The sequence below is a fragment of the Xyrauchen texanus genome, chromosome 35 (assembly GCF_025860055.1).
Source record: "Xyrauchen texanus isolate HMW12.3.18 chromosome 35, RBS_HiC_50CHRs, whole genome shotgun sequence".
NCBI lineage: Eukaryota > Metazoa > Chordata > Actinopteri > Cypriniformes > Catostomidae > Xyrauchen > Xyrauchen texanus.
In genome coordinates, this window is record NC_068310.1 from 11,001,707 (window position 1) to 11,013,137 (window position 11,431).

The 11,431-nt window shown below is 36.9% G+C and overlaps 1 protein-coding gene across 2 annotated transcripts; it reads left to right on the plus strand.

Annotated features, from left to right (window-relative positions):
• Positions 1 to 5,817: 5,817 nt before the first annotated feature.
• On the plus strand, positions 5,818 to 11,431 carry LOC127628387 (N-alpha-acetyltransferase 10-like). Of its 2 annotated transcripts, none has more exons than XM_052105108.1 (8): positions 5,818 to 5,990; positions 6,264 to 6,362; positions 6,438 to 6,496; positions 7,985 to 8,030; positions 10,355 to 10,470; positions 10,579 to 10,623; positions 10,853 to 10,937; positions 11,032 to 11,431. In XM_052105108.1, the coding sequence occupies exons 1-8, from the start codon at positions 5,970 to 5,972 to the stop codon at positions 11,242 to 11,244; spliced, it is 684 nt and encodes a 227-aa protein (XP_051961068.1). In that variant the 5' UTR covers positions 5,818 to 5,969; the 3' UTR covers positions 11,245 to 11,431. The 2 variants fall into 2 exon arrangements, with proteins under 2 accessions (XP_051961068.1, XP_051961069.1); XM_052105109.1 differs by having other exon boundaries at positions 11,059 to 11,431.

An 11,431-nucleotide genomic window follows, 5' to 3' on the forward strand; every position in this document is an offset into this window, starting at 1 on the left:
GATCCCCTCCCTTCGGAGACTGGGCCGCAGGGCAGTATTCCAGCATGATAACGATCCCAAACACACCTCCAAGACGACCACTGCCTTGCTAAAGAAGCTGAGGGTGAAGGTGATGGACTGGCCAAGCATGTCTCCAAACCCTATTGCGCATCTGTGGGGGTATCCTCAAATGGAAGGTGGAGGAGCACAAGGTCTCTAACATCCACCAGCTCTGTGATGTCGTCATGGAGTGGAAGAGGACTCCAGTGGCTACCTGTTAAGCTCTGGTGAACTCCATGCCCAAGAGGGTTAAAGCAGTGCTGGAAAATTATGGTGGCCACACAAAATATTGACACTTTGGGACAAATTTGGACATTTTCATTAGGGGTTTACTCACTTTTGTTGCCAGAGGTTTAACACACAGCCATTAATGTCTGAGTTACTTTGAGGGGACAGCAAATTTACACTTATACAAGCTGTACACTCACTACTTTACATTGTAGCAAAGTGTCATTTCTTCAGTGTTGTCAAATTTACAAAATGTGAGGGGTGTACTCACTTTTGTGAGATACTGTATATTCATATATATATATATGTGTGTATGCATACAGTGGATATAAAACGTCTACACATCCCTGTTAAATTGCCAGGTTTTTGTGATGTAAAAGAATGAGACAAAGGTAAATAATGTCAGAACTTTTTTCACTTTTAATGTGACCTATAATGTGAATAATTCAATTGAAAACAAACTGAAATCTTCGTGGGGGAAAAATGTGAATTAAAAACCTTACAATAAACTGGTTGCATAAGTGTGCACACCCTCTTATAACTGGGGATATGGCTGTGTTCAGAATTAACCAATCACATTCAAACTCATGTTAAATAGAAGTCATTACACACCTGCCATCATTTAAAGTGACACTGATTAATCACAGCTGTTCTAGTAGGATTTTCCTGATATTTTCTTAGTTGCATCTCAGAGCAAAAGCCATGGTCCGCAGAGAGCTTCTAAAGCATCAGAGGGATCTCATTGTTGAAAGTTATCAGTCAGGAGAAGGGTACAGAAGAAATTCCAAAGCATTAGATATACCATGGAACATGGAAATACCAGTGAAGACAGTCATCATCAAGTGGAGAAAATATGGCACAAGAGAGACATTACCAAGAACTGGACGTCCCTCCAAAATGTATGAAAAGATGAGAAGAAAACTGGTCAGGGAGGCTTCCAAGAGGCCTACAACAACATTAAAGGAACTGCAGGAATTTCTGGCAAGTACTGGCTGTGTGCATATATATATATATATATATATATTACACACATGCATACATACAGGGTTTGGGAGTAACGGAATACATGTAATGTGATTTACGTATTTAAAATACAAAATATAAGTAACTATTCCACAACAGTTACAATTTAAAATATAGCTGCAAGCAGCGAGGACGGGCCCAAGCACCAAGTGTCTATTTCCACTCGTTGACTTTCGGAAAACAGCATGATGGACACAGCAACAACTCAACATTAATGTAATCATGTACTCTAAACATACAATGTGTAATAGATATATGCCACCATTCCAGTTTGACTACAACTTCATGTAATTTAATCCACTGCCATGACAACACCATTAAAGTGACACACTTCCTTCCAGCAGTTGGTGGTGCTACAGTTTAGGATGAGCTCCCACCCATGACAGTTTGTAAAGCTGCATATCTCAGCAACTACATCCTGAGTAAAATCAGCATGGAAAAAGTCAATTTCTCACAACATCATATTGGAGGTTGACCGCGCACCCTGATGCACACTACCTAGGTAAATACAGAATTGATGGCTAGGCTTAAATGGGAGAGGTTTTGGTGCCTGTGAATTGATGTCAGAGTACGAGGGATAAGAAACATGGTGCGTTCAGACCAGAGGCGTCAAAACGACCGGAAGTCAATCTATTTTCTATGGCAGTCAGCGGCGAGAGACGGCGGTGTGGCCGTCAGAGGAAAGTTCAAGTGCGGGCAACATTATGCTAATGAGCTGTGACTCGGTTCGGCAGCAACCTACTGGACTATAGAAGTGCTCCGCTCGAGCTAAGTCTAGAGAACACAACCCTGTAAACTTTGGTTCCCACCAAATTATTTCCGAAGACAAAATGCAGGACAAACTGATATTGCCATCGCAGGTTTTCCCGTAATATATGATCTGTCCCTGTTTGCTTACAGGGATATAAATTATTATTATTTTTTTTTAAATGATGCGTTGACAAAATGTGTCTGAAATTGTTGGTGTGCCAGATAAGTTGATAAAGTAGATATTATGGTTTATATAATATTATATAATAATATATAAAAATATTTCACGAGGATATACGCTAAAAGATACCGGTCAACAGGTCTGGTTGTTTTGTGGCCACTTTAAATATAGTTCACAAAACCAAGCATTCAGAACGAACATGCCGCCTATTTCACCTACGTCAGAGTGTCCATTAATATTCGATAGCGTGTCAGGGAAGCGTTAACGCTTTCTAGCTAACTTGGGACCAGTGCGAGAATGGCCAGCCATATCCAAAATAATAAGAGTAACAATGTTAGTGTTACTGTGAGAATCAGTCATATGAGAAATAGAAACAAACAATACTAGTTTAGGGCTGCAGTTTTATAGCAAAATCATAATTGTCGATTATTGCCTTAGATATTGTAATTGCGATTATTACGGTCCATTAAAATATTAAATTACCGTGACGTCACAAAGGAAGCAACCGTGTGGTTCTTCGGAGTAGCAGATTTAAATGGTGGATATGAGTTGCACTCCGGTTTCTTTTAAGCATTATATTGTATTGCATTTCATATTGTAATAATGTTTATGTAAGGCAAAAAATATATAGGCTATATTTTAAATGGATATCTATGGTATGGAATTAATTAAATTATTGTTAAATTACTGCTTAAATTATTAGTTCACATACAGTAATTTGGCATATTCAAAATTCTAATTTATAACAGCTGATTTAAATCGACGAAGTTACTCTGTTCAGTAAGACCTTTCACGGAGAGACAGGGGACCATTCATTCCGTTGATCTTCAATGGTGATTTTGTTCATGTAAGATCATTGTTAGATAATTATTGGCCTCAGTGGTTGCACTTTGGAAATTAAAAACAGTCATTTGCTTTCAGAGTTTGTGCGATTCGTGAAAATGTTAAATCTGCCAATACCAGCTGTGTGGCAAATGGGTCTTATTAGAGCAGACGTGATAACAATGACGGCGTTTCCTGAAATATGCTATTCATGCCATATCCTTTATGTTGGCTACACTTCCAAAACACAAGTCGAACAGTTCAGCCGAATTACTTTTTGCTATTTTGTACAAATCAAATTCACTACTTATTAACATGACAAAACAAAACTGGTACTACATTTTTAATTAATTGTACACAGAAATCGAACAACGCAACAAACTCTCTCAATGCAATAGACTGGCATGTATTAAAGGTCAATATTTGGTCAAAAAAGAAACTCGCCAGTCAATCATTGTTTTGAGGAATGAAGGCTATACAATGCTTGAAATTGCCAAAAAAAAAACTTTATATTTTATACAAAGGTGTACACTACAGTCTTCAAAGACAAAGGACAACTGTCTCTAACAAGGACAGAAGGAGATGTGGAAGGCCAGATGTACAACTAAACAAGAGGATAAGTACATCAGAGTCTCTAGTTTGAGAAATAGATGCCTCACATGTCCTCAGCTGACAGCTTCATTGAATTCTACCCGCTCAACACCAGTTTCATATACAATAGTAAAGAGAAGACTCAGGTGTGCAGGTCTTATGGGAAGAATTGAAAAAAAAAAAGCCAATTTTGAAACCGAAAAATAAAAGATTTGAGTGGGCAAAGAAACACAGACATTGGACAACAGATAACTGGAAAAGAGTGTTATGATCTTAACCCCATTGAGCTTTTGTGGGATCAGCTAGACTGTAAGGTTCATGAGAAGTGCCCGACAAGACAGCCACATCTATGGCAATTTGCTACAAGAAGGTGAAATGTCACCCGAGTATCTGAACAAATTGACAGCTAGAATGTCAAGGATCTACAAAGCTGTCATTGCTGCACATGGATGATTTTTTTTATGAGAACTCTTTGAAGTAGTTTAAGAAGATCTGACATTTGTTTTCAAATTGTAAATAGTAATTTTTCACGTTATTAATGTCCTTACTGTACATTGTGATCAGGTGAATGCCACTTTAGTGAATGAAAGTACCAATATTTATATATACTGGCAGCCAAATGTTTGGAATAATGTGGATTTTGCTTTTATGGAAAGAAATCGGTGTGTGTATATATATCTAAACGTGCACTGGATGGCAAGACAGACAGTCCGACTAAGCTGATCCACCAATCAGAATGTTCATTTCAGACGCGATTTGGATATTTGCTAACTAATCATATTTTCTGTTTCATTAAGAGGCGGGACATTTCCAGCATCGAATGCACACAGGAGTAACCATCATTTGAACTAAAATTATTTCCCTGCTAAATGTGACTATACATTTAAATGTAACATATGCAATTACACTGAAATACTGCATGTTATTGCACCCCTGCTAGTTTTGAAGCTCTTTTTCTTTTGCCTTTTACAGCTGTCGGTTGTGCTTTTTTTCTCGTGATATCAAATAATTTCAATATATATATTTCTAAGTAGGAAAATAATTTCACTATACACAGAAAAGCACATAGTAGTAATACAAGATAACGTATTAACGTGAACATTACTACTCATATTAGCTACAATGCTTAAAAGTTAATTGCGTATTATGAATTAGTTTATTAGTTAGAGTAATTATAAAGCATTAACAATTTTCATTGTTACCTTATGAAAGGAACATTAATGACATCTATTCATAATTTAAATACTTTTTTACCATACATTTTACCAAGTAACCATACCATTTAGTGTGCTCTACACCATGCCAGCAAGCAACATACCCTGATATACATTTTGTAAGTTTGACATTTTTTTTTTTATGGAAAAAACAAATACCATTTCTTACTCTTTTTACATATGTACTGTATATAAACGCAAATTAATTTTAGAGATCGGGTGCATGTGTTTTTTTTATTTTTTATGGGGGTCTTTCATAAATTCACAGTATGCCCACCTCTTCAGGTTCCACTACACCACTGCTTCTGGAGTAAATCACGCTAAAATAACAACAAATCTAAAGGGGACATTTCTTATAATTGTGTGTAATTGTTAATAAGTAATACAAAAAACATTGTAGTAGTAATCATGTTTAATTGTGTGTTACTGTAGTGAAACCATGGTTAAATTGTGTTAGGGTAAACAAAACCCAAGTCTAATAATTTTCTGTTTAGCTCACATATATTATTGTGTTTTTTTTTTTTTTTTTTTTTTTTTGCCTTGAATTAATGTGCCTTAAATAAATATTTAAATTACTAATTTTATCCTAAGAAATCGCCAAAAAAAAAAAAAAAAAAAAACATTTAATTGAAGTATCGGTATTAGTATCGGCATTGACGATATTGGATTTGAAATTATTAATAATTTCCCGCGGACGATTGTCAGTTTTTGAGCGACGTTTTGCTACCGTTACTTTTTGCTTCAGTTCTGGAACTGTTCAAATCGCTTACAGCGTTGAGGCATTCATATCTTATGATCATAAGCAGGACAATAGAAAATCAAAATTAATAATAATAATAAATGAATAAAACGTAAACTGCCACTTTTATAAATGTGTTCTTGTAATTTCGTTTCCATTAATTTACACCTGAATTTTCATCCCTGTTGTTGCAGGGACTTTTATTACGCTTATTACCGGAAGAAATTTCCCTGTTCTCACATCAGTCTTCCGGTCGTGGGCAACATGGTTGCAGAAGTGTAGCAATTTCCATCTGGCTGCGCATCTGCTGAAGAGTTTTTGTGTCGTTTTGAGAGTTGTATTCATAGCATATACTATATTTATAAACTAATCCAGCGGCAAAATGAACATACGCAACGCGCGGGTGAGTAAATGAAACCAAGCGCACATATGAGACCGTCTATTCAGTCGATCAAAACCTACATAGACAGCATTTCTGGACGACATATGCGCTGTCTAAATGTCCATAGACAATTTCAAGAGCGCAAATAAATTCATGTTTTACGTATTATTTCCCATTTAAATTGAAAATCAAGTACAGTACAACTGTTTATTGGATTAATTGTGTTTTAATGGCAGGTTGTTTTGGCTAGTTGACTTGACTCACTTATTCTCTGATCGTCTCTTATGTTTTCAGCCGGAGGATCTGATGAACATGCAGCATTGTAACCTGCTGTGTCTTCCAGAGAACTATCAGATGAAATATTACTTCTACCACGGCCTCTCCTGGCCTCAGGTATGTACCTGTGTCTTACAAACACTGAACATTATACTTGAAGTGAGTTTTTTAATAGCTGTGTTTGTTTTCCAGCTGTCATATATAGCAGAGGATGAGTACGGTAAGATAGTGGGATACGTTTTGGCCAAAATGTAAGTGTTGTTTTTCTTTCTTGCTTATGAGGGGTTGTTTATTGTTAAGAGTGTTTATGAGGGTAAACATTAGTTTATATTATTATTATTATTAGGGGTGTAACGATACACTCCGCTCACGATTCGATACGTATCACGGTACTGGGTTCACGATACAATACGCATCACGATATTTTGAACAAAATTAAAAGAAAATTATTTCCAAAGCATTAACAATTTTCAATAATTTTCTTTGTTGTATTTTAACCTTCTGTATGTAAATTAACAATTGACTAGGTGTCGCTGAACAATAAAACTGAATTTTAACATGAAATTAGATTTAATATAGTTGAACCTAAGAGAGAAATTCTTAAAGCAGTAAAAGTACAAAAATAAAAAACAAAACATTAAAACAAATATTGTTCTGTTCAAGTAAAGTTCAACACAAACAGCTTGTGGGTTTGTTTAGGTTTGTGTACAGTTACAGTACACCAACATGCAAATGGAGTGACAAACACGCACACAAATGCAAATACACAGGTTACACAATTAGTAATGCATACATACCTGCTGTAACTGGTTCGATTTGTTCTTCAACCAGAGGAAAACCTCTTTGCATTGTTCAGGGAGTAAGTGGGGCAACGATTAAAATCTGGGGTCCAAGGCAGTACTCTCTAACAGATCATTCTGTGTATCTGCTTGAGAGGTTTTGCAGGATGGCTGTCTTCATGTTAGCTATAGTTGTAGAGTATTTCCCATCGTGCTCTATTCGATCGTGGATTTCAAGGGCACAATGAGTGACAGGGTGGTGCTCTTTTCATTAGACAGGACGGTGGTGACTTTTTTTTTAGCAGTTTAAGAAGGTTTACTATTTCTTCGGCATTGCTGATGTCGGCGGTATCCAGAGTATCGAGTTGACGGGCATTTTTGCGCACCTCTGTGCTCAAGAGGGCTGACGTTATAGCTGCTTGTTGCTCGAGATAGCGTTCCAGCATTTCCATTGAGCTGTTCCATCGTGTAACAACATCCATGATAAGATTATGTGATGTGATCTCAAGCATCTTCTACTTCACCACGAGCACAGCTGTTGCTGTGGCACTGCGGTGAAAGAAAGCCACGACTTTTCACACGTGACCAAGCAAGCGACTGACACAGGGAGCATGCAATCCTGCTTGCGAAGCAAGATTCAATGTGTGCAAAACCCTTAAAATGAGGAGACAGCCCAGCTTCTCTCAATGCCACCTCCATAATAATTTCATGATTTACATGTAATGTGTACTTTGAAATGAGAAAATGAATTTTGTTGTAGTGGAATTTTATTGTAGTGTGTAAAGAGCTCAAGGGGCTGCATCTGTAACTGTTGGCCGGCTTCTGGGGTTGGAGAGGGGCATGTGTCGTGGTTCGGTCTTCTGGAACCGTGACACAGGATCATGGATGTTTGTATCGTGATTTTGGTTGCGGTTCGTGTATTGTTACAGCCCTAATTATTATGCATTTTACTTTCCTCAGGGAGGAGGATCCTGATGATGTGCCACATGGACATATCACATCACTGGTTAGTGTTTCAAATTTCACAATTTCTATGTTATTTACATTACTGATTCTTGATACATGGGACAAAAGTGGAAAACAATAATAGGTTATTTATGTTTTATTTTGGATTAATCTCTTCAACGTGTTCAGAGTGATTCACCTATGTTTAGGGTCAAACCCCTCCTGCTTCCATTATCTCACAGAATGTGTTTTTGCCTAGCCGAGGCATCACTCAGTATGGGTCAACACCATCAGATATAAAACGTAATGTGTCAAGTATTTATTATATATATGAACAAATCTGGCATTCTCTTCAGTAAATAGATACAATGACCTTCACAGTATGTTTTGACTGAAAATATAAGTAGAATTACTTCCAATAATTATATATATATATATATAAAATAAAACATACACTGTGCCCAAATGTTTGGAATAATGTACAGATTTAGCTGTTTCTGAAGGAAATTGATACTTTACTTTTCACTAAAGTGGCATTCAACTAATCACAAAGTATAGTCAGCACCATCACTATTTGGGGAAAAAAAAGTGCCCGACAAGACCGCCACATCTATGGCAAGTGCTACAGGAAGCATGGGAGAAATGTCAACTGAGTATCTGACAAACTGACAGCTAGAATGCCAAGAATCTGCAAGTGTGAAAGACTGTCAAGACACATTAAATCTGTCATTGAAAATCAGGGTTATTCCACCAAATATACATTTCTGAACTCTTCTAGTATTGTGTTGTTTATAAATGAATATGAACTGGTTTTCTTTGCATTATTCGAGGTCTGAAAACACAGCATCTTTTTTTTTTTTACTGTTTTCTGCAAATAAATGCTCTTACCCTTGGCATTTTCTCAACAAACTTCTTGAGATATCACCCTGGAATGCTTTTTAAACACTGTTAAAGGAGTTCCCATCTATGATATTTTCTTAATTATTCGGTCCAAGTAATCCATTTCAAAACTTTTTTTAAAATTAAAATTAGTTTTATTATTAAATTAATATGTTGGTACAATTATATTTTTGTCTACGAAACTAATTTTAAACATTTAAGCACACGACTTCAGATCAAAAGATTTTTAAGATCATGAGAAACATTTCAGTCAAGTGTTTCAAAAGTTTTGACCTGTAGCGTTATAAACAACAGTTAGTTCCGGTCCTGGAATCTGATTGGATGAGAGATGTTCTAAAGTGAAGCACTGTGTGTATCACTCCTTGTGTTCGTGCAATTCTAAACTAAAGTGTAAGAGCAGTGCAGATGTGTTTAGAGATGTCTCTTTACATTTAATTTTGTGACATTACATATTTTAGCCAGTAGGTGGAGGCAAAAGACCATTTTATTTTTTTTATGTGTAATATGAGCCAGTTGACTTGAAGTCTCACTCACACACGCACAACCACCATTTTTTTCTCCAATAACATGTTAGAAACAGATTACATACGACACTCGGCCTGTGGCCGAATCACAGCAGTGCTGATTTAGGGCCATATAGCATGACTGCGAGGGTGATGTTGCTCATTTACAACAGTTTAATGAACAAGTACTTTAAAAAATTAGGAAAACCCGAGTACGGTCATAAAAATGCATTTGTGCTTGGAACTACTTTCTTACGCGATGGATCAGAATCTACCATTGCTGGTTCGAACCAAATGATGCTTCAAAGGCTCTCAAAAACATAACATCAGAACTACTAGTATCACATCTTGGGCTGTTTCTAACATGTTATTGCAGAAACAAGGGTGTGTGTGTGTGTGAGATAGATAGATCGTGTGTAATCACCTGTTGATGATGCTTTAGTCTGTTAGTCAGCTTTCTGAAGATAATGTAATTCTGGTGAAATGTATCTTATTTTCTCAGTGGAAAAATAGCCATCGAAGCGCGGTTCTTTCACTATAGAAACCGCAATGTCCTCCGCCATTTCAAACAGCACCCATTGTGTAATTAATTAGTCTGTTGTGTCTCTCAGCTGTGATGAGCCGTAATGCTGAAGTTGTTCATTTAAAGCTATTGCCTAGCTTTAGTAGTAGTAATATGAGCGATCACTGAATTGCTGTTGAACGTAAACACTGAGTGATGCTGACTCCACGTTTCCAACTGGCTCATATTACACACCAAAAGTGCATCATATTGGAAATAAGCTTTTGGCTTTATTGTGTTTTATCCTCTACAGCGTTTTATAAAAAAAAAGAATAATAATTTATAATATCCATCCCATAAATTTTGTACATTCTTGAAAAAAATTGTCAGATAAATTCAATCAATCTGTTGCGGCAAGCTTATGTCTTAATTGTGTGTGTGTGTGTGTGTGTGTGTGTGTGTGTGTGTGTGTGTGTCCAGGCAGTTAAACGCTCTCACAGGCGTCTTGGACTGGCACAGAAACTGATGGATCAGGCCAGCAGAGCCATGATTGAAAACTTCAATGCTAAATATGTTTCTTTACATGTTAGGAAGAGGTATGATTCCTCAGTTCAGTCTCTCTCTGGAGTTCATCAGTTTTTATATTAGGTAGGATTTGCCTACATTTGTGTTTTCTCTTCCAACATGTTGATTTTGTATTTCAGTAACCGGGCAGCCCTTCACTTGTACTCAAATACACTCAAGTTTCAGTGAGTATCTTTAATCAAAAGTCCCCCCCTTATAACTTGCATTATGAATAAATATATTTTCAAGGGTGCTAACCAAAATATCTCTGGTTCAGCTCCGCCATCACACCATTTATTGTATTGAAGAAAAGAAAATCGTAGTGTGATAAATCAGAGCACACAATGCGCATTCTTTTCTGTGCATACCAATTCTGAATTTTATCATCGTAATGGCAAATGTTCTGTGTTGTAGAATCAGTGAAGTGGAGCCCAAATATTATGCAGATGGAGAAGATGCTTATGCCATGAAGAGGAATCTCACACAAATGGCAGATGAGGTGTGTGTGATATTTAATGCAAACCAGTATTTTTACTTGGAATCAGTGATTTTGAAGAAACCCCTAACCCTGAATATAATACTTTATGACCCAGCCCAGACCAAACATTTATGATGTGCAGTTGCAGAAACCAGGTGTGCGTCTGTGGGGATCAGAGAATCTGGCATCTCAGGACACATCCGTGACTGGCCTCGTGGAGAAGCTGACGTTGCAGGATGGAGACAGCGGAGGAGAGAGTAAAGAAATGAGCGAGGTCAGCGAGGCCACGGAGAGCACAGACGTCAAAGACTCCTCTTCAGACTCTTAACTCGCATATCTGTATTCACACATCTTTTAGGCTTCAAATCAGTGTTTATATGCACACCTGTGGTTTCTCTTTTATTTAATTTTTTAGAGTGCAGGAACAAGACCTTGTAAAAGAAGCTTTGAAGTTATTTGTGAAAAATTGGTCAATAAAATTAGAGAACAAACGTGTTTGGTGTTGTCCTGGCAAT